General features: G+C 36.6%; 1 protein-coding gene across 1 annotated transcript; it reads left to right on the top strand.

Moving 5' to 3' along the window:
* The first annotated feature begins 7,168 nt into the window (after positions 1-7,168).
* Positions 7,169-19,837, top strand: LOC104587785 (actin-interacting protein 1-2-like). Its single transcript, XM_010245507.3, has 6 exons — positions 7,169-7,799; positions 8,673-8,834; positions 9,630-9,816; positions 11,179-11,598; positions 12,876-13,283; positions 18,847-19,837. The coding sequence occupies exons 1-6, from the start codon at positions 7,408-7,410 to the stop codon at positions 19,102-19,104; spliced, it is 1,827 nt and encodes a 608-aa protein (XP_010243809.1). The 5' UTR covers positions 7,169-7,407; the 3' UTR covers positions 19,105-19,837.
* Positions 19,838-20,868: the final 1,031 nt, after the last annotated feature.

The following is a 20,868-nucleotide window of genomic DNA, read 5'->3' as shown; positions in this document are numbered from 1 at the left end:
CGTGTCTCGGACGTTTGTAACATTATCCCAGGCAAGGATGTAGCGGCGTCAGGCGTGCTAGTAGTGGAAGGTGGGGAGACATTTTCCTTTCGTTTGTTTTCAATCGCTAAAGGTAATCTACTTTTTCAGAACGGGTCATGTGACCTTCTGATCTATGACGATGGTTGTTGGGCTGAACCATGAGCCTATTAATGGTGGATAAGGTAACACGAACTTGAATTCTGTTACTTGATATGAGTTCTGACTTGACTTCTAAAACAAAGAGAACTGTTACACATGGGGAAACAGCTTTTATATACATACTTCTCAGTTCTCACTATACTTCAGCTTTTCAATGACTGAAATAATAGAAGATATTCCAAGAGTCAAGTTGCTTTACGGGGTACTTAGGAACTTGAATCCCAAAACTTACATTACAATTCAATGCATTAGGCTCTGTTTGGTTGCGGAACAAATCTCCTTTGCAAAATACATAGTTTTGTCTGTTTGGGGAAATTAGGAACCAAATTGACGTAATCCCCACTTTATATGATGATTAAGGTAGGAGGAAGTGCAAATTTTGCATTAGTTTTTAGATGCAAAATGTGCATGGCTAATGGATGCAAATGAAACAGAAAATACAAATTTTGCATCAGGTAAGAATGCAAATCATTATCACAAATAAGAAGCAAAACTGATTGGATGCAAAATTTATATCTGATTCGCAAGGTTTGAAATTTTGATATATATTGGGCCGTTTCGGGGGCTTTTTGATACGTCCCTACAAGGGGTGTTTCAGGGTTTAACCCAGTTCAGGGGATAGACAAATCTTAAACCAACCCCTCTGAATTAAGGTGGCATTTGACAAATCTGAAAATTCAGATCCGAAAAGTTAAAAAGATATTAAATGTGTCTGAAATCTGAAAAGAGGCATAAATGCTTTTCTACTTTTTAGAGGAACTGAATTCATAAGTTTGTTTGTATTGGATCAACCATTTACCATCTGAAATTTACTAATTTTACTATTTTACCCCTAAAACATACTATTTGGAAATGTTGAATTCAATTTGCATTATCTCATTAAAAATAATTTTTAACCTCAAAATAATATTGAAATAATACAAATAAAAATTAATAAATTAATAATACTAATTAATAATTTACATAAATAAAAATTAAGATAATTTTTAAAAATTAATGAAATAATAAAAAATTGCTAGTTGATAAAAATAATTAACACAAGTAAATTTAATAAAAATAATTAATGTTTAACAAAAATATTATTATTATTATTATTCACCGGACCATCGCTGTTGCATGTTGTAGCGGCGGTGGCAATGGTGGGAAGACAGGAGAGGGAGAGAGAGAGAGAGAAAGCGAGAGCAATAGTGAGAGAGAGAGAGAGAAAGAGTCACCGCTGCAAGTTGTAGTGGCGGTGGCGGTGGTGGGGAGATAGGGGAGGGAGAGAGAGAGAGAGAGAGAGAGCTACTGCAAGTTGCAGCGGCAGTGGTAGGAAGACAGGGCGAAGAGAGAGAGAGAATTCCAAAATATTGTAAGGATATTTTGGACTATGTACCGGCTTTGAAATGCATTTGAGCGCGTTAAGAGCCGGCCCAAGGTCTATTATTCTCAAATCTGAAAATAAAATTCAGACCAATTTTAAGAAGTAAAACCAAACAAGGGGTGATGTCCGAAAAGTAACATTTTCAGATTCAGACCTCTGAAAAAGTGCAATCAAACGACACCTAAATTTAGAAAAAATTAAAAAAAATTAAAGAAATAAGCTTTGATACAGGCCAATACGCCTCTGTACACATCGGCCTTATTGATATTTTGAACATTTTTACTGATTTGGATTTACATTACAAACAAATGTAGCCTTAAAATTTAAGAGTTAGGCATACAATGGACTGATGGAGCAGTCGGCCCGGTACCTGACGCTAATCCATTCCCATATATGGAGGATGCAGCCAAAATCTAGAGCAGGCATGGGTCTAACCATATATGCCTGCTACTTTGCTATCCAACCACATAATCCAATCTGGATGTAGAAATGGATTGGATATGGATTCATCCTACACGGATTAAGCTAGAACCGAATCCATTGTTATCATTCATATGTGGACCTGGACCTGGATTTGGGTGGACCTTTCGACATATGACCATGGTACAGGTAGCGGTGCAATTTGGGCAAATTCGGATTGAAAATTTGTTAAAATTTCAATCGGCCCAACCTAAATCGGATACAATGTAAAATCTTCAAAGGGTATCCGACTGAGGTTCTAGCCGAATTGTACACAGCCCAGAAAGAAACTAAAACCTATAAATTGAAATAGGATTTTGTATATAAAAACATTAAGGCTCTGTTTGGGTCACGGGAATAGGGGTTTGAAATCAGAATTGGAATGGTCCAATTCCAATTATTTGGTTGGGTAGAAGAGTCTTATTCATGCTGGAATGATATTTCCTCATTTGAGGGAATGGCCATCCTCTGTCTCTCTTTTGGAAATGAAATTTCATTTCTATTAATTCTAATTTTCATTTTCATTCTTGTTTGAACTAAACAGACTATGAAAATAGACCATTCTGATTCTAATTTTGAAGGATTAATTCCGATTTTGACTATAAATCAAATAGACCCTAAGATAAACTTTGGCCAACAAGCAACAACAGTGTTCTCCTGCTCATAATGTTAAATGTTAATTAATTCACAAAATGATGATTAGGATATGAAGGCAAAGACAACGGCTGCAATAAAAAATTCTAGCGTTCAACAAACTATTAAAATTTGACGTGCAGCAAGACAAACTTTTTATAGTTCATTTTCAAAAGAAACTGAAAAAAAAAGAAAATTTTCTAAATAAAGGGATAGAGCAAAAGGTGAATTAGAGATGCACTACCGTTTAATATATTTTCATTAACAAATGAAACAAAAAAGATATGAGCAGATCCAATTTTAAATTTCGGTGAGATTTCTTGAAATTTGGTTTCAGGCATAGCAACAGGAATTAAATGTGAAAAAAATGACCAAAACTTCAACAAAAGAATATTTATAGGTGTAAATGGCGGCACGGTCTGACACGATTTTGAGTCGGCCCGGCATGGCACGACAGAGCAGACTGTGGGGCTCACATGTCAGCACGGCCCATATTTATATTTTATATATAATATATATATATATATAATGTATATGTATATTATATATAATATATTAATATATAATTTTATTATTATATATAAAACAATTGTATACATCAAAATTCATATAAAATAAAATTTTAAGATCCATTTCTATTTTTTGTATATATTTTTTAATTTATGTTAAAAATTTCATTATATTTTCAAAAATTAAAAAAAAAACATGGTTTGGCCCAACCTGGCCCAAGGCTCGACCCATGGACTAGCCAGCCCGTGGCACGACATGGCACAGGCCCGCATAGGCTCGAGCCATGGGCCATGTCAGGCCAACCCCCCAAAATATCCAAGGGGAAGGGATACATGGCCTGACTCGACCTGCGAACCGGCACAACACGGCCTACACTTTGTATGAACCACATGTGGGTCTTGCCGTGTCGGTCTTGTATGACCTGATTTACACCTCTAGGAATATTGACATCTGAAAGGAATGGCAATTCCACGGGAATTTTTGGATACTCCCAACCTGTTCCGCCCCTAGCTGGACATAAAATTCTATAAGATTGACTTTAGGGTACCCAATTATAAATCCATATATATTAGATATTTTATAAAAATAATATACATAGTAAAAAATGTTAAGAATGGATTTTTTTTTTTATATAACGTTAAGAAAGGATTTGAACCCTTCACCGTAACCTGTCCGTCCATTGGTCCTACTTGAACCCAACCCATCTGTTAGATCTAATGGCACACTAAAGTCACCTTGTAGTAGGACAACAATTTTGGAAGAATACATTGATTTCTTTGTTTATATATCAGTATTATTTATCAATTCAGTATTTTTTACTTAGCTTTTGGCTGATTTATATACGTTTCTGGAACAAGTCAAATGATCTCTTGAATTGAGTTAGAACTTTCTGTGACAGTTTTCTACTACTTTACCGAAGTATACTCATCGGTTGCTCAAAGGAGTCTAAAGAGATTTTGTCAGGTAATTCTGAACACCAGTAAAGTGTCTCCTTGCATGTAAATCTATTCAAACTTTTGAATATTGGCTTTAAACTTCTGTTTTTTTTTTTTTTTTTTCTTGCAAATGTATCAGTTCTCTGGCTAGTTTTATATGCATGGCATTCTTTCATTTATAGATAGGTTCTAGAGTATCACCACCATGCTTCTAGGTTTAAACTATGCTAGACTTAGGCATATTGGTAGGCTGGTTCTTGGTGCTTGCCATTTTTTTCCTCTTATATTGTCTTTGGTCATCTATCTTTAGCTGATAGGACTGTGAATGTATTGATCACAATGTTGGTTGATGCAGATCAGGACATACGGTTATACAATTAAAACAATTTAAGCTTTCCAGCTTAAAATCTTGTAAATTATATAACAACATTTCGAAATTAGTCCAGACCAACTCCCAAGTCTATGCAATTCTGAGCTGGTAAGTCATCGCACTAAAAGTAAAAGCTGGACTTGTAGATGAGTTGCATTAAGTAATTTTTTGCCATCAATCCTTATTTTAATTAAATGAAAGGTGAAATTTCAATAATAAATATTTTGCAATGCATTTCTAAACATACATTCTTAAAGTCAAGATAAATTTTAAAAACATATTAAAGGCAAGCATATCTAAAACACGGCTTCATGAAAGCAAGATACTAATATATACAGGGGTTCTAGAATCCACATTTACTATTATGGATTAAACAGCCTTAACTAACCAAATAAATAAGCACATCTACTCAAATCACACAAGCATCAGTAGACAAAAATTCAAATTGAGTAGCGGAAATGGAGTGCCAGGAATGAAGCTTCGATTGAACTCTCTGTCTTCACCGCAAACTCTCTGGCTTCAAATCCTCAAAACGGTGGGTATTTGATTGAACTCTCTGTGTACACTGCAAACTCCCTGGCTTCAAATCTTCAAGTGGGGTATTCACAAGTTCATTGCTTCAAATCGACCTCTTTGAATCAGTCGAGTATTCAAATCGACCTCTCTCCATCGGTCTAGAATTCAAATCAACCTCTATGTTCGTGGCTTCAACTATTCATCGCTTCACAGTTCTAGCATTGAGAATGAAGGACACGAAGTAGTTCTCTGAACCGGTCAAGAGAGAAGGATAGGCTCGAAGAAGCAAGAAGATAAATGGCATGAGATTAGGGATTTAGTTCTCTGAATCGGTGGAGGGAGAAAGATGTATATTCTCAAAGGAACCAAGAAAGTAATGGCACCAAGATTCATGGAACCGAAGATTTTTTAGTGAGGGATTCGTCGTTTGGCATTAACGACCCCCTCTCTTGGCGCAACTTAACCATTTTGGTGGGACCCTTAAAATTATATCTCGATTTTTATTATTTTTAATTTTATTTGCCAATAAAAAACGCTGGGATGTGTGGTGCGTTATGTGATCCCTGTTTTAATTAAAATTTGACCGCCGGCTCCCAAACAGGTCATTTTTTTGTTCGAATTTGCCGATCTTTCCTAACATTAGATAAGACCGCCAGAAAAAAACCACCAGCCTAAGCCATTTTTCTTGTAGTGGTGGCAATATGGATTGATTCAAAATAGTTTAATTTCTTATTACCATCTAAATGAAAACACTATTTTTTCTAGGTAGATTTTAAAAATATAAGATTTTATATTATTGGAATTATTAATTTATTAAGTATAGATATAGTTAATTGAACTTAACGATAAAAAAAAACAAAAATGACTTAAATATATGATTCAATGAACATAAATACAAATTAATAACTTAAATGTTGGATTTAATGAGATGGAATTGAATATTTGAATATGTTAAAATTATAAACATAAAAAAATGTATAAACAGCATTTCATGGCCATTAAACGCCATTTTCTTTGCTGCAAATAAATTGCCAAGTCTATAGAGGTTTTCACACGAGCATTTTATAAACAAATCAACGGAGGCATTTGATTGTAGCATTTATAAACAAATCAATGTTTCTAATGGCAAGGGGTTTCAATCTATCCATGTTCATCATAGGAATAAAAGGAGGAAACGCAAGAATCATACCTGATTCCTTGCAAAATCCACTGGTAGAGGCATTTGATTCAAAGCAAACAATAATAAAAGAAAAAAAAAATGAAGAAGGGATGAGATGAAGTGGTTAGAATCAATAATCAACAATCATCCTTTTGTGAAATAAAAACAACAAAAAAAAAAGGCTGAAAATGGAACTTGGTTGTAGCCTGTTACCATTGCAAGTGACGAAAAATGAGAATAGAGAGGAAAAGTGAGGAAGAAGATTGGGGATTTGGGGGGAGGGTTTTAGATTTGATGGGACAATTTGGGTATTTATAAAAGTTTAAATGGGCAAAATCAGGACACAGAAAATGAAGAAGTGCTTCTTGGAAACGTAAGAAGCAATAAGCCGCTCATCAACTGCTTTTTCAAATGGGCTTTTTCGATGGGAAAAAAAAAAAAAAACCCATTTACTACTTTCTCACTAAGCAATTTTTGAAAGTGCTGTTGGCTTTTAAAACGCAATAAGTGCTAAAAGCACTTATTTTAAGCCACGCCAAACATGACCTTGGAAGAATTTTTGAGTCCAATACCAACAGGTGTGGCTTGTACCTTGTAGCTTGTTGCCTTGACTACAACATTGGCCTTGCCTCCTTTTTTGGGTTTTTATTCCCGGCCCACATCTGATCATTATGAGTCACGACTCGTGGCCTATTTTCTTCAGCCGATCACGTGAGACATCTCAAAAGCAGGACTGCAACTTTGATGTGGGCCAGCCTGAACCCGACTCACCCCAATCATATTATGACACTGACTGGATTGGGTTTACAAAAATCAGGTTGGCCAACATAGGGTTCAACCTAACCCGGTTCTGGATGGATTGGGGTTTGGGCTGAGGCCTCAAGGCTCAAGCAAATTAATCCAACCCAAACCTGGTCCTTCCTTAGCCCAATGCAATCCCATAAAGAAAATTGGGCTATTCGAGTTGGGCTTAGTTGATCTCAACCCGGCCCGAGTTGCATCCCTACCTATTATTAACAAAGGTCGGGTGGTGACAGACCGACAGGAGATGAAAAAGAAAGAACAAAATGACCGCTATGTCCAACTCGGTTTCGTAGCGCAAAACACGAATAGCGAAATGCGTGTACATTACACACGTTCACTGTTCAACATTCTCCTTTCTTTCGCGGGTTCGATACATCATTCCCTCTCGACAGCAGCGAAGAGGGCATAAGAATTACCAGAATTTGGTAAATAAATCCGAAGAAGAAGAAGAAGAAGAAGAAGAAGAAGAAGAAGAAGAATGGCGCAACTTGCAGAAACATATGCATGTGCCCCCTCCACGGAGCGAGGGCGGGGGATACTAATCTCAGGCGATCCAAAATCGAATGCGATCCTCTACTGCAATGGAAGATCCGTGATTATGCGCTACCTCGACAAGCCTCTCGAAGTTTCCGTATACGGTGAGCACGGTTACCAGGCCACCGTCGCTCGGTTCTCTCCCAACGGTGAGTGGGTCGCCTCCGCTGATGTGTCCGGAACGATCAGGATCTGGGGGACACACAATGATTTCGTCCTCAAGAATGAATTTAAGGTTCTTTCCGGTCGGATCGACGACCTCCAGTGGTCTCCTGATGGTCTCAGGATCGTCGCTTCCGGTGACGGGAAAGGCAAATCCTTTGTTCGTGCTTTTATGTGAGTTCCATTTCTTAACTCCGTCAATGAACTCACTTGTCTTGGGTGTTGTTGCTCTTGCTTCAATAGAAATAGGGAGAGAAAAAAAAATGTAAATTTTTGAAAATTTTAACGTTTATTACTTATAAAAAAATTAATGTTTATTACTTTAGAAGAATTAAGAATAGCATTAAGAATGTTTTAATTATGGAAGAACTGATTCAAAATTCTGATAAAGTCAATCAAATCAGAATATGAAATTAGAGTAATTTGATAGTTAATGACATCAAGTGAATACAACACGTTATTTGAGTATTAGTTAATAAAATTTATCTTGTAGGCATTGGAAATTATTTTAGCTTTCTCTGTAACACGCGTATGTGTTACATACAGATACATGAATATGTACATGCGAACGTACATACAGAAATACTTCGTGTATATGCATTTATGTATGCATATGTGTATATATACCATCTGAAGATTTCCCTCTGTTCTCCATCAACTACTTTAAGAAAGGAAATAGCCTAAATGCTTGGCCTATTGAAATTGAATTACTAATTTTCCAATTTTATATTTAATCTCCGCCCAATGACTCTTTCCCTTAATTTCCTACAGTGTCCAATAAATTTCACCCCTGATGGTACTACTCTATGTCTGTTTTTATCTTACACCTAGATATAATGGCGCTTAGGGGTAACTAATCTTTCTGAGTAAGATAATGACCTCTAGATTTTGTTACATGCCATAGTCTACTGTTTTTTTCCTCCATTTTAGGGAAGAAATATGGAGTACAGACAGCTCTTCAGAGTTCAATATATGCTGCATTTTGTTTCCTTTTCTCATAGGCATCCTCTCTTACTATAAAATAATCAGGGCACACTAATTTTGCAGGTGGGACTCAGGCTCTAATGTCGGGGAATTTGATGGTCATTCAAGACGAGTATTAAGTTGTGCTTTTAAGCCAACAAGACCATTCCGTATTGTCACATGTGGTGAGGATTTTTTGGTGAACTTCTATGAAGGACCACCGTTTAAATTCAAGCTGTCTCACAGGTATGCTCTGCCAATTATAGATATAACTGTTGTATTTCTTTATTTATTTTTTGAGTAGTATATGACTTCTAATTTTATGAGATGCATTTCATATCTACGTGTGTTGGTGGTTGCATATACCTGTATTGGCTTTCCTCCAGAATAATACATATATGGACTTGCAACCCACTGGATGCCACTGAATGCACATCCAGTGGCATTTGGTGGCTATGCATGTGCAGAAAATGCAAATCCAACAGATCCTATAAAATAATATAGAAGATTAGAGAGGTAAGATTCTTGTGTTCCAGAGCAAACACCTTTGTTCAACGTGATTTGTAGATCAGCCAACAGTCTTGTGAGAGCAGAATGCTAAAAGTCAACAACATGACCTAGTAACTGTGGTACATGCAGAACATGCCTTTTTCATATGTGAAAAACTAGATCTTATTCCATTTAGTCCTGTGCTTGGCACAACTCCACTGCTGAACTTAGATATATCATTTAATTGTTTTCTCCTGAGGTGGGATTTGGCTTGCAATTCCCCTTTTTGTGGAACTTTTTTACACTTGAAAAAGGTCTAACAAATTGCTTCAAGTTCAGGGAACTCACTGCAATGCTGTAAATAAAATGCTTGAACCATTTGTCTGCAAGCTTTCTTATGGACGGTCTTGTTGATGCAATTAAGCCCCAATTTCTTCGGGGCAGGCTATTGCAACTTTAAATTCAAGGCTGCTTAGATGTGCATGACTCTTGTTTCGTGAAATACCGAATTCATGAAATGCTCTTTCTTTTTCTTTTTTCCGATATCCACAGGGACCATTCAAATTTCGTCAATTGTATAAGATTTTCTCCAGATGGCAGCAAGTTTATCAGTGTGAGTTCAGATAAGAAGGGGATAATATATGATGGGAAGACTGGGGAAAAGATTGGAGAGTTGTCCTCTGAAGATGGCCATAAAGGGAGCATTTATGCTGTTAGTTGGAGTCCTGATAGTAAAGAAGTAAGGGTTTCTGGAGCTTAGATATTTGCAGTTGAGTTTATAGACATGTTTGGTGTATATGATTAGTTTAAGTTGTCCTATATCCATTTTAGTTTGTAATTTTTTGCTTCACTAGTTCTCCTTATTATCTTCACTAGTAATAGTTTGAAGAAGCCTTCTGTGAATGCACTCCCATACAAAGCAGAACTGCATTTTAATTTTTTTTGATAAGTATGCTTTTTTTTTAATTAACATAATATCATGATGCAGCCATTACAAGGACAGTTTATCAGCAACAACAACCAAATTGTTGGCTTTCTATTATAGGAATTCAACTCCATGATTCCAAGAAAAAATGTTCAAAACTTCAAGATAAAATCAGAGAAGACTAGTTTAACATCAATTATAGCACCTGGCTATTCCCAACATCCTAGTGTCAATATACAAACACTATCTTCATTACCAAAGCCTTGCCATGTATATTTAGGTTTGGCTACACAAATCTTCTATTTTGCAGCTCTATTCATCTAGGACCATATTCTCCATCATTCAAAAGCTACATATACTCCCTTCGTCATGGCTACTTAACAAGCTTTTGTATCTTTACCTTTTGGGACCAGCAATTTCATTTCTACATGAACATCTGAAAATTTCAGACTTGGCCTTAAAATTATGTCTTTTCTTGAAATATGTAACTTAGTAAAATTATGAATTGCAACTCAGGGATTTTACATTCCTAACAAGGTGAAACAGAACTGTGTGAGTGGAATTTCTCCATCCATTTCCTTTTATTTACTTGTTTGTCAGTTTACCTCTTCTTAATCGTTCCCTTTTTATTGGAGAACTGCTAAAAATCATCTCATGGTAGTACTAAATAGGTGATTCTTTTTTCCTTAAATGAATAAGAGCATAAAATTTGGATATTATATTAATGACATCTAGAAATGCTATAGTGCTCGTTTGGGAGGGCTTTCATGCAGTAGCTTCTGGCTTTGCAATGTAGGCCCCACATGGAAAGCCCAGAAGCTATGTTTGGTGAAAAACCCAGAAAGCTTTTTCATGCTTTCTTTCAGTCAAGAAATTGACTTTCTTGTGAAGCTACTTTTAGTAGCTTCTTCAAAGTGGCTCAGTGAAAGCAGCTCAATCAAAGCTGAAGCCCTCCCAAACAGGCCCACAGAAAGCAGGTAATTGATTATTTTTATTGTATAATTATACCGATGTGTGTGGTTAGATTTAAATTTCCGTCACCCTGGATACATGTGTCAGAATTTACTACTAACCTATGTGGCTGAGCATAATTTTGCTTTTCTACTATAAGCATATTCTTAGTTTCTTACTTGCATAGTTGTGCACTGATCTAAACTATGAATCTATTGATATTAGGTACTGACTGTGTCTGCTGACAAGTCTGCCAAGATATGGGAAATTGCTGATGATGGTAAGCTTGGAACAGTGAAGAAAACATTACAATGTCTTGGCTCAGGAGGAGTAGATGATATGCTGGTTGGATGCCTTTGGCAGAATGACCATCTTGTCACAGTTTCTCTTGGTGGAACTATTAGCGTATACGCAGCAAGTGATCCTGATAAAAGCCCAGTTTGTTTCTCTGGGCACATGAAGAATGTTTCGTCACTATCTGTTCTCCAAGGCAAAGCCATCTTGTCTAGCAGCTATGATGGTTTGATAATCAAATGGATTCAGGGCATGGGATACAGTGGTAAATTAGTGAGGAAAGAGAATGCTCAAATTAAATGTTTAATTGCTGCTGAAGGAGAAGTTATTTCATCTGGATTCGATAACAAGGTGAAAAATGTTTGCTGAAAAATGTTTCTATATATTTCTCATTTTATTTGTCCATACTCTTTCTATTCTAGTACAGTTTTATGCATAAGTCTCTATCCTTATTCAGCAATCAATTTATAACCACCTTGGAGTCACCTTCAATGATTAATTTCTCCATTCTCATCTCCATAGCTTTTTGCACTCCATAAGTTGCAGCCTTAAGTTCTGCTCTTATTGAGTCACCTACTTCAATTGGACCCAAATGCATATATATATGATATTAAATCTTCATTCTCAAACGCCCCTCTTATCCCAAAAGGCCAAAAGGCCAAAAGGCCCTGGATTCCCAAAACTGCTGCTGTCAAAATTAAGTTTATAAATCCCTTTGTGGTGCAGTCCAATTTCTCATCATCTTTGCTTTCTTTGAACTGTTATCTTTTCTGCAGAGTTGAGGCATTGAGGCCAAGTAGAGCCCTTTTTCCCTTGACGTAGGTGAGGCACCTGTTGCTGCCAACTGGAGCCATACCTGTATCAGCACCCAACCTAAAACGCACCTTGCCTCTGTGTCTATTTGTGCCTCAGGCATGCCTTTTGAAACACTGGATGTGTTGCATTGTATGCATAATTATGAAAACTTGAGATTTTTTATTTAAAGGATCAATTTGCTGAATTCTGATTTATGAATTTGCCACATCAGCTGATTCCCTGAATCATGAATCATGTAAAAATTCCAATTTGGTAAGACCAATTCCTTGAAAATCAAAAGAGGAATCGTTGTGATTTGAGATGATGCCTGAAGATTTGGGACATAGCTTCATGAATTGGGGGGGGGGGTGATTTTCAAATTGATTTCTGGCATGGCAGTGACATGTCCATGCCAATAATGTGTAAATAAATGATGTGACATCATTTCTACCAAACACACTTTCTTGGAGAAAAACTGTGATTCACCAAACCCTTCAAAATCACTGATTCTTGAAGAAATGATTTTGATAAATTGTTTCCTCCAACCAAAGACTAACATAGTCCCAAATGGGTCAGCTACATGAATTCTGTTTCACCATTTTGTTCTGTTTAGTGACATATCCATTGTTAAATTACAGGCTTAAATGAATATCTTATTTTATTCATCTTATCTTCTATTATTGTATTATGAATAACTAGTTTTATGCATTTTTAAAATGTTTAAATATGTGCTTCCAGACACACATATAGATCACATTAATTATCAATGTCTTTGTATTTGGTTTCATGTCTTTCTGGCTTTAATATTCTCTTTTCTTTCCTCATAAATATAGGTATATAGAAATGCTCTTCTTGGGGATCAATTTGGAGATGCAGAACCTATTGATGTTGGAAGTCAGCCAAAGGACTTGAGCCTTGCCCATCTTTCTCCTGGACTTGCTTTGGTTTCAATTGATTCAGGAGTTGTCATGCTTCGTGGTTCAACAATAGTATCAACCATCAATCTTGGGTTTACTGTGACGGCAGCTACAATTACACCTGATGGAAGTGAGGCGATTGTGGGTGGGCAGGATGGAAAGTTGCACATATATTCCATCACAGGTGATACACTTACTGAAGAAACAGTGCTTGAAAAGCATCGGGGTGCTATAACTGTCATATGTTACTCCCCGGATGTTTCTATGTTTGCGTCAGGGGATTCCAATCGAGAAGCTGTTGTTTGGGACCGTGTCTCTCGAGAGGTAATACAACAAAAGCTTGTGGTTTTTCCATTTTTTTAATGAATTTTCCATGTATTTTCTTTCCATGGAGGGAAAAATATGCATCGGAGAGGCTTCGGGTCAGATATCCCCTTCCTTGGGCAGGTTAGATGTTTGTGGTTTGGATCAGCTTAAATTACAATTAATAAGGCTCTTTAATCTGGTTAATGATAAAAATAATAATCTATATAAATATATTAAGCTGAAATGTGTACGAAAGAAGGCTTGAGGATGCAGGAATCGGAATCTAACAGTAACTTTTGCCTTTTTTTTCTTATAAATTACAGAAAGACCACATTAGGACAAATCTTCCAACTACCTCCACTCTCTCTCTCTCTCTTTCCTTTTCAGCAATCTTTTAACCAGTAGCCGGGGTAGCTCGGGTTAATCTTTTAACCGGTTAATGGCGTTCTCCACTCTCTCTCTCCTTTTCACATATGAAACCAATCAGCTGGGGTTATTCTTGTAGCCCGGGTTAATCTTTTAACCCGTTAGTGGCGTCCTCCACTCTCTCTCTCTCTCCTTTTTACGCATGAAACTAATCTCGAGATGATGGTATGAGCTAGTTACTTAGATTGGGCAAGGGGGATTAGCTATTGGGTTTTACGCATGAAACTAATCTTGAGACTTATGGTACAAGCCAGTTACTTAGAATGGGCAAGGGGGATTAGCTATTGGGTAAAATGTAAAATGTGGAAAATGACTGATTGGTTGGGTTTCAAACAGATGAATATGGGCTTAGAGAGAGGAATACAGGTAGAAAGGAAGAAAGAGTAGGAAACACGAAACTGTATGTTTTTTTTTTTTTTTATTTTCTATTCATTAATTCACAATAGAAAAAGATATCGTATTATTTTGTTTTTTTATTTTCTATTCATTAATATTATTTTGTTTTATTTTTATTTTCTATTCATTAATTCACAACAGAACTAACCCAATGGGTCTCATGACAACTATAGAGTGCCATTAAGACAAACCTTCCAACTTGTAACTAACTCTATCATATTTGAAAATTACAAGAGTGCCATATATAATTAGTTAGATTATGCCATCCTATAAAACAAAATGCCATCCCTATTCTCTCTCACCTAATTCTCTCCTCCTATTCTTTAATCTTTATCTCAACTTTTATTTATTCATTTATTTTTTTATTATTATCTAAGCATTTATTTATTTTATTATTATTTATGATTATGCCATCCTATAAAATAAAATTCCATCCCTCTTCTCTCTCACCTAGGGGTGCAAGTCGGGCGAGTTGGGTCATGTTTATGGTTAACTCGGGCCCAACCCTAAAGGTTGGGCTTAAGGCCCGAGCCTAGACTGGGCCCAAGGTCAAGCCTGATTTTCCCAACCTAAGCCCGGTCCACACTGTAATATGATGCACTTGGGTTGGGTTTGGGCTTGGGCTGGGCTCGGGTTGGTCAATGAACCCAATCTAAAATTATACATATATTAATGCAAATATGTATACATATATACATATATGTTTATAGTTGGGCCGGGCTCAGGCTACCTAAGGGCTAGGTCGGGCTGGCCTGAAAAGTAAAAAAGCCCGACCTTTTGGGCCCCATCCTAGCCCGAGGACCAAAAATCCAAGCCCAGCCCATGTAAAATTTTGGGTTGGGCCAGTTCTCTCTCCTTGCTATTCATTATCTCAACTTTTATTATTCATTTATTTATTTTTCTAGTATTATCTAAGCATCTATTATTTTATTATTATTTATGATTATGTCGTCCTATAAAATAAAATTCCATCCCAATTCTCTCACCTAATTTTCTCTCCTATTCTTTATCTCTACTTTTATTTATTTATTATTATCTAAGCATTTAATTATTTAATAAAATTAAATAAATTAATTATAAATCAGTAAAATAAAGGAGATTTGACATTGAGAGAGACTTTTATTTATTCATTTATTTATTTTTTACTATTATCTAAGCATTTATTTGTTTTATTATTATTTACGATTATGCCATCCTATAAAATAAAATTCCATCCCTCCTCTCTCTCAACTAGGGGTGCAAGTCGGGCGGGTTGGGCCGGGTTCATGGTTAACCCAGGCCCGACCCTAAAAGTTGGGAAGGCCCAAGCCCAGACCAGGCTCGAGGTCAAGCCCGACTTTCCCAACCCGAGCCCAACCTGCATTGTAATATGATGCACTCGGGTTGGTCAATGAACCCACCCACCCACCCACACACACACACACACACACACACACACATATATATATATATATATAAATGTGTATAGTTGGGCTGGCTCGGGCTACCCAAGGGCTAGGCTCGGGCCCGGCCCGAAAATTAAAAAAGCCTAACTTTTTAGGCGCGAGCCTAGCCTGAGGACCGAAAATCCAAGCCCAACCCATGTAAAATTTTGGGTTGGGCCGATTCGGGCTAGGGTTAGGCTTGCCCAAGTTGCACCCCTACTCTCACCTAATTTTCTCTCTCCTATTCTTTATCTCAACTTTTATTTATTCATTTTTTTATTATTATCTAAGCATTTATTTATTTATCAATAAAATTAAATAAATTATTTTTCTCTCTCCTATTCTTTATCTCAACTTTTATTTATTCATTTTTTTATTATTATCTAAGCATTTATTTATTTATCAATAAAATTAAATAAATTATTTTTCTCTCTCCTATTCTTTATCTCAACTTTTATTATTCATTTATTTAAATATTGTTATTAATTAACTCATTAACAACATTTTATAGAAATTGAAAATTCTTTAACTAATTTCTATGAAATTGAGAATTATATTTAACAATTATCAAAAAGTATAAAATTTTATATTGTTATTATTATAATTAATAACCAAATACAAATGGGGGAACAAAATATTACAATGTTAGAAAATGAAATTATTAATTAATTTATATTGAAAAATAAAAGATAAATTAGGGAGTGGGGCCGTGTGGGCTCAGGCCGTGGGTTGTGCCAAACCGACCCCCCCAAATTATCCTAGAGGAGGGAGGCACGGCCCGGGATGCCTTGTTGGGCCAGCACGGCACGACTCACTTTGTGTAGGCCACATGCGAGTCGTGTCGTGCCGACCCAGCACGACCCAATTTACACCTCTACTTGAACCCGCCCAATACTGGGGACGGGGCAGGGAAATTCAAGGATTCTCCATCCTTGATGAGGAGTGGGGTGCCTTGCCCCTGAACTCGCCTGACAATGAGTGGTTACCTTGCCCTGAACTCGTGTGACGCTAGGGACGGGGCGGGGATGGGGTAGAGTGTCTTGACTATGGGACAGGGAAAGGGATGGGGTGCCCTGCCCTAAACCCACCCCGTTGTCATTCCTATATAGTTGTTAATTATTAGTGGAATTAATAAAAATGTTAGCTTTTATAATTATTTTTAGTTAGTTAGAGTTAATCAAAATTTATTTTAAAAATAATAAAAAGAATAAAATTTATTAAGATTACTACAAATTATTAATAAAACTAAGTTTATTAAAAAATATTTGTTCATATTCAATTAACAATAATTATTTTTTATAAATCAACATTAAACGAAAAATAAAATTATTAAATCTTTTAGATTTTCCCGTGCATCACACGAGTTCCTGGTAGTATGAAATTAACCCATAGAAATCGTATACAGTTCCTTATTAATTATATTTAACCACTTGCTAGCAGTAATCCAATCCTATGAGTTGTGACGAGATGCATGGAGATCTAGAGAGAGAGAGAGAGAGAGAGAGTCCTATGGATTGTGATGAGATTTACTGAGATCTAGAGAGTGGGTAAAGGGAGGGGGAGGTATTGTGTTAGCTCTGACAAACTATTCATTGGTTACAAACTGTTCACGAAAATTAAGGAAGCGTTTAGCAATTCTTTTTAAGAAGATCTTCCAAAAGCTCAAGACCTTAAAAGACCGGTGAGCTTTCACAAGTAGATCTTCAAAGATTAAAGACCGTTTGGTTGCAATTTTTTTAAGATTTTTTCAAAAGCTAGAAAGACCGTTGACAAGCATAAATATGGATGGCCATTGGGGATAAGGGATAGGGGGAATAAATATGGATGGCCAATGGGGGGGGGGCAACCATTGGGGTGGGGAGTGGGAGAGGGGGAAAATATACATGAAAAGTGGGGATTTGCTGGGCCATAGGGGGGCCATGGCTCCTTGGGTTCCCCCTGTCTCCACTCTCCACCCCCGGATTAAACCTATTCATAGGCCACGCTAGGCTTTGCCTTTATATCTATGGAACATATTCAGGCCCAAGCCTGAGCATGACTAGACCATTGGGCCTAGATCTTGAGCCCAACCCTGGCCTATAAAGCCCAAAGCCCGGTCAAGAAATTGAGAAAAAAGATTTGTATTCTTTATTTAAGAACAAAATTGATTTATTTATATTAAATTGACTTCAAAGCTGAAATTTTTATTTATTGTTTTATTTTATTAAATTAAATATATTATTATCCATAAATTTCTACATATTTTAAGTAAATCTTTTTTCCTAAAAATTTTAAGCTAAAAAATTTATCTTTTGCAAATTCATTTTTTCCTATACAGTAATTTAGTTTTGGAAAACCCTGGAACACAGGGCCCCTCTGCTAGAAAGATGCATAAAAAATTTAGATAATGATGCAATGCTGTGGCTATGATTTTAGAAGCACTGATTGTTTGAATCATGGATTCTCAGAAGATCACAGATTTCCTGTCAAGATTAAAATTCCATTTTTTGAAAATACAGAAAATTTGCTGATTTTTTATTAGATGAAATGAACATCTTTTTCCTCTTCTACTTAAAACATTGGATGGCAGATTCATTTTTTGATAATAAAGGAGAAAGAAAAATGAAGATAAAGAAAAGTAAAAAAGCCAGGTGATAAGATATCGCCAATGAGAGAAAGGAAAAATATGATCCCCTGCAAATCCAGCAAAAAGAAAAACCCCTATTTTAAAATAAAATTCCATCCAATAAACCCCTTGCCAACTTCTAACAACTGACCAATAGAAACAAGTCCACCCTCCAAAATCTATTCCTCCTTAAAATAAGTATTGTCATTTGAAATCACCCTCATCCCTATGACAAAGCCACCCTTTTACCTTGTTATTCTTCTTCCCAAAACGCCAGCAATTCCCACCTCCTACTTGAGATTCACTCTTGTACTACCAAAAAAAATAAAGAGATTTTGGGTGAGTTGGCTCTCCTCTCATCTCTTTCTACCACCACTACTGCATGTAAGCTCCACTCCTCTCCTCTCTTCTCTTTCTATTTGCAATGTCATCTTACTCCGCATCATTAGGAGATAATGCATGGCATCATTTCTTTCTGGTCATTTTTCAGACATTCACCAATCTTAGCAAACCAATTACCACCCTTCAATGTCTTCTTCTTGTAGACCTTCTTAAACTTATTACAAGGACCAGCCCCATACAGGCCATATTTTAGTTGAAAAGAAACTTGTATGATACAAATTAATCTCCAATTCTTAGAGCTCTTATTCTTCTTCAAATGCTGATTTCTTTTTCTACGTGGCAGATTTCTAGAACATGCATTTGATTTTTGAAAGGTTATCTTTTGCAGGTTAAGCTCAAGAACATGCTATACCACACTGCCCGCATAAACTGCTTGGCTTGGTCTCCTGACAACACCATGGTTGCTACTGGATCATTAGATACATGTGTCATAATATATGAAATTGAAAAGCCTGCATCAAGCCGAATAACCATAAAAGGTGCTCATTTGGGTGGTGTATATGGAGTGGGTTTCATTGATGAATGCAGTGTTGTGAGCTCAGGTGAGGATGCATGTGTTCGTGTGTGGAGATTAACCCCACAGTAACAAAGATGAGTGCAATCACTCAAAACAGTTTTCAGGTTTGCAATAAGAAGTTTGGTGATTGTGCGATGTTATCGTACATTTGTTTTGTCCACAGATTGTCCATTGCACAGAAGTGGGAAAAAGGAAAAGGAAAAGGAAAAAAGAGGGAAAAACAAGTGATTGCGTATTGTTTCTTCTTACAATTACATTTCTTGTGGCATGTAGTGTTTGGTAGTGAAGGATGGGCTTTCTTTCATGCTTTCAACCAGAATTTCGGAGTATTAAGGTGAATCAGTAATATCTATTTGTATAGAAGGGCTTTGATGTATCCATCTCAACAAGATGCGCATTGTCCTCTTGCCAACAGTTGGGGGCTGACGGCTGAGTTTTGGTTATTCTGGGGCTTTGCTATGCTGCGGCTTGGTTATTGTGGTATGGTAGTTCTCCTCTCTTTTCATACCAGTGGTTGCCTATGATTATAATATGACGATGGTGATGAATCCTACTATTGTCCAGCTACTTTACGGATCATACCTACATAAATTGAAAGGGCTATCGTTATAGCTGTTTCTAATAAGTAATGATTATTATGTTGAGAATATATTGGCATTAGAAATGGAAAGCGAGATGGTTGAAAGTTATTATATATATTTTTTTTTTTCTTACCTGTAACAGAATTTGATTTGTTGTGATTTCTGTTTGGTTTGTTTAATTTTGGTGTATTAACGGGATGACAGTAAGCTTGTTGAGTTCATACCTGGTTTCCTTTTTGTCCTTGTGGATATGATGTTCTTAATTTAGGATTTAGAATTCGTTTTGTTCTTAACTTCTTATGAACTAGGAATTGGTGAGTAGAATAAACATAGTTAGAGAAAGAAACATATGGGAGCTTATTTGAATTTGTGTAGTCCTACTGTGAATCGTCAATTGCTTAAAACAGCAAACATAATTTGGGCTTTGTTGGCAGGGAAGGGATGGCAATAGGCTGGTCAGCCATGGCTCCCATGGCCCACTAGGCTGTGTTCGGCCTGTATCGGTGCTTTTATTTGAAGTTTTTTTTTTTTTTTAAAAACCGGTTCAGAGGGGTTGGTTTAAGTCCCGGCTATCCTCTGAACCTTGGTTTGACTTGATACAACCCCCTGGAGGGCCATATCAGGAAGCCATTGGCACGATATGTATTGGCCGATATGGGCCGGGGCCGATGTGTCGTACTCAGGGAAAAAGAAGGGAAAGTGCAAGTGCCATCCCAACTGTTGTCTTTAAGGCCTGGTTGATTTGCCGGTATCTTGCGGGGGGGGGGGGGGGTAAGTTGGTCAACTGGGCAATTGGTCAATTTCTCTGCATTCTTTTGCTGCTTTAATGGGTTCCATGGTAAGTAAAACCTTTCAGAGACTACCTGATATCCTCCTGGAAGGTGGATAAGTTGTTTATTCATCCACTGAAAATATTAAGGGAAAATTCCTCATCAGCACCCTGTACTTGTCTCAAGTGACAATTTGGTTTTCGAACTCTCAAAATGTGATAATTCAGTACTTGAACTCCTAGTATTTTTTATTCAAAAAAGTTGGTGATTGTTTAGAAGAATCTAGAATTTGGGACTGTTCATTTTATTGTCAATGTTTAGATGGTTGATAAAGAAAATTAGATGACATTTTTAGGGCATTTTTGACTTTTCAAATGTTACTTAACGGTTGATTAACTTTCTGGTTAACGAACTTTCATATTTTGAAAGTTCGGGTATTGGATTGTCACATTTTAAAAGTTTGAATATTGGATTGTAGCATC

Source organism: Nelumbo nucifera, chromosome 4 (assembly GCF_055504915.1).
Source record: "Nelumbo nucifera cultivar China Antique chromosome 4, China Antique-T2T, whole genome shotgun sequence".
NCBI classification, from domain to species: domain Eukaryota; kingdom Viridiplantae; phylum Streptophyta; class Magnoliopsida; order Proteales; family Nelumbonaceae; genus Nelumbo; species Nelumbo nucifera.
This window is presented reverse-complemented; position numbering and strand designations above follow the sequence as displayed.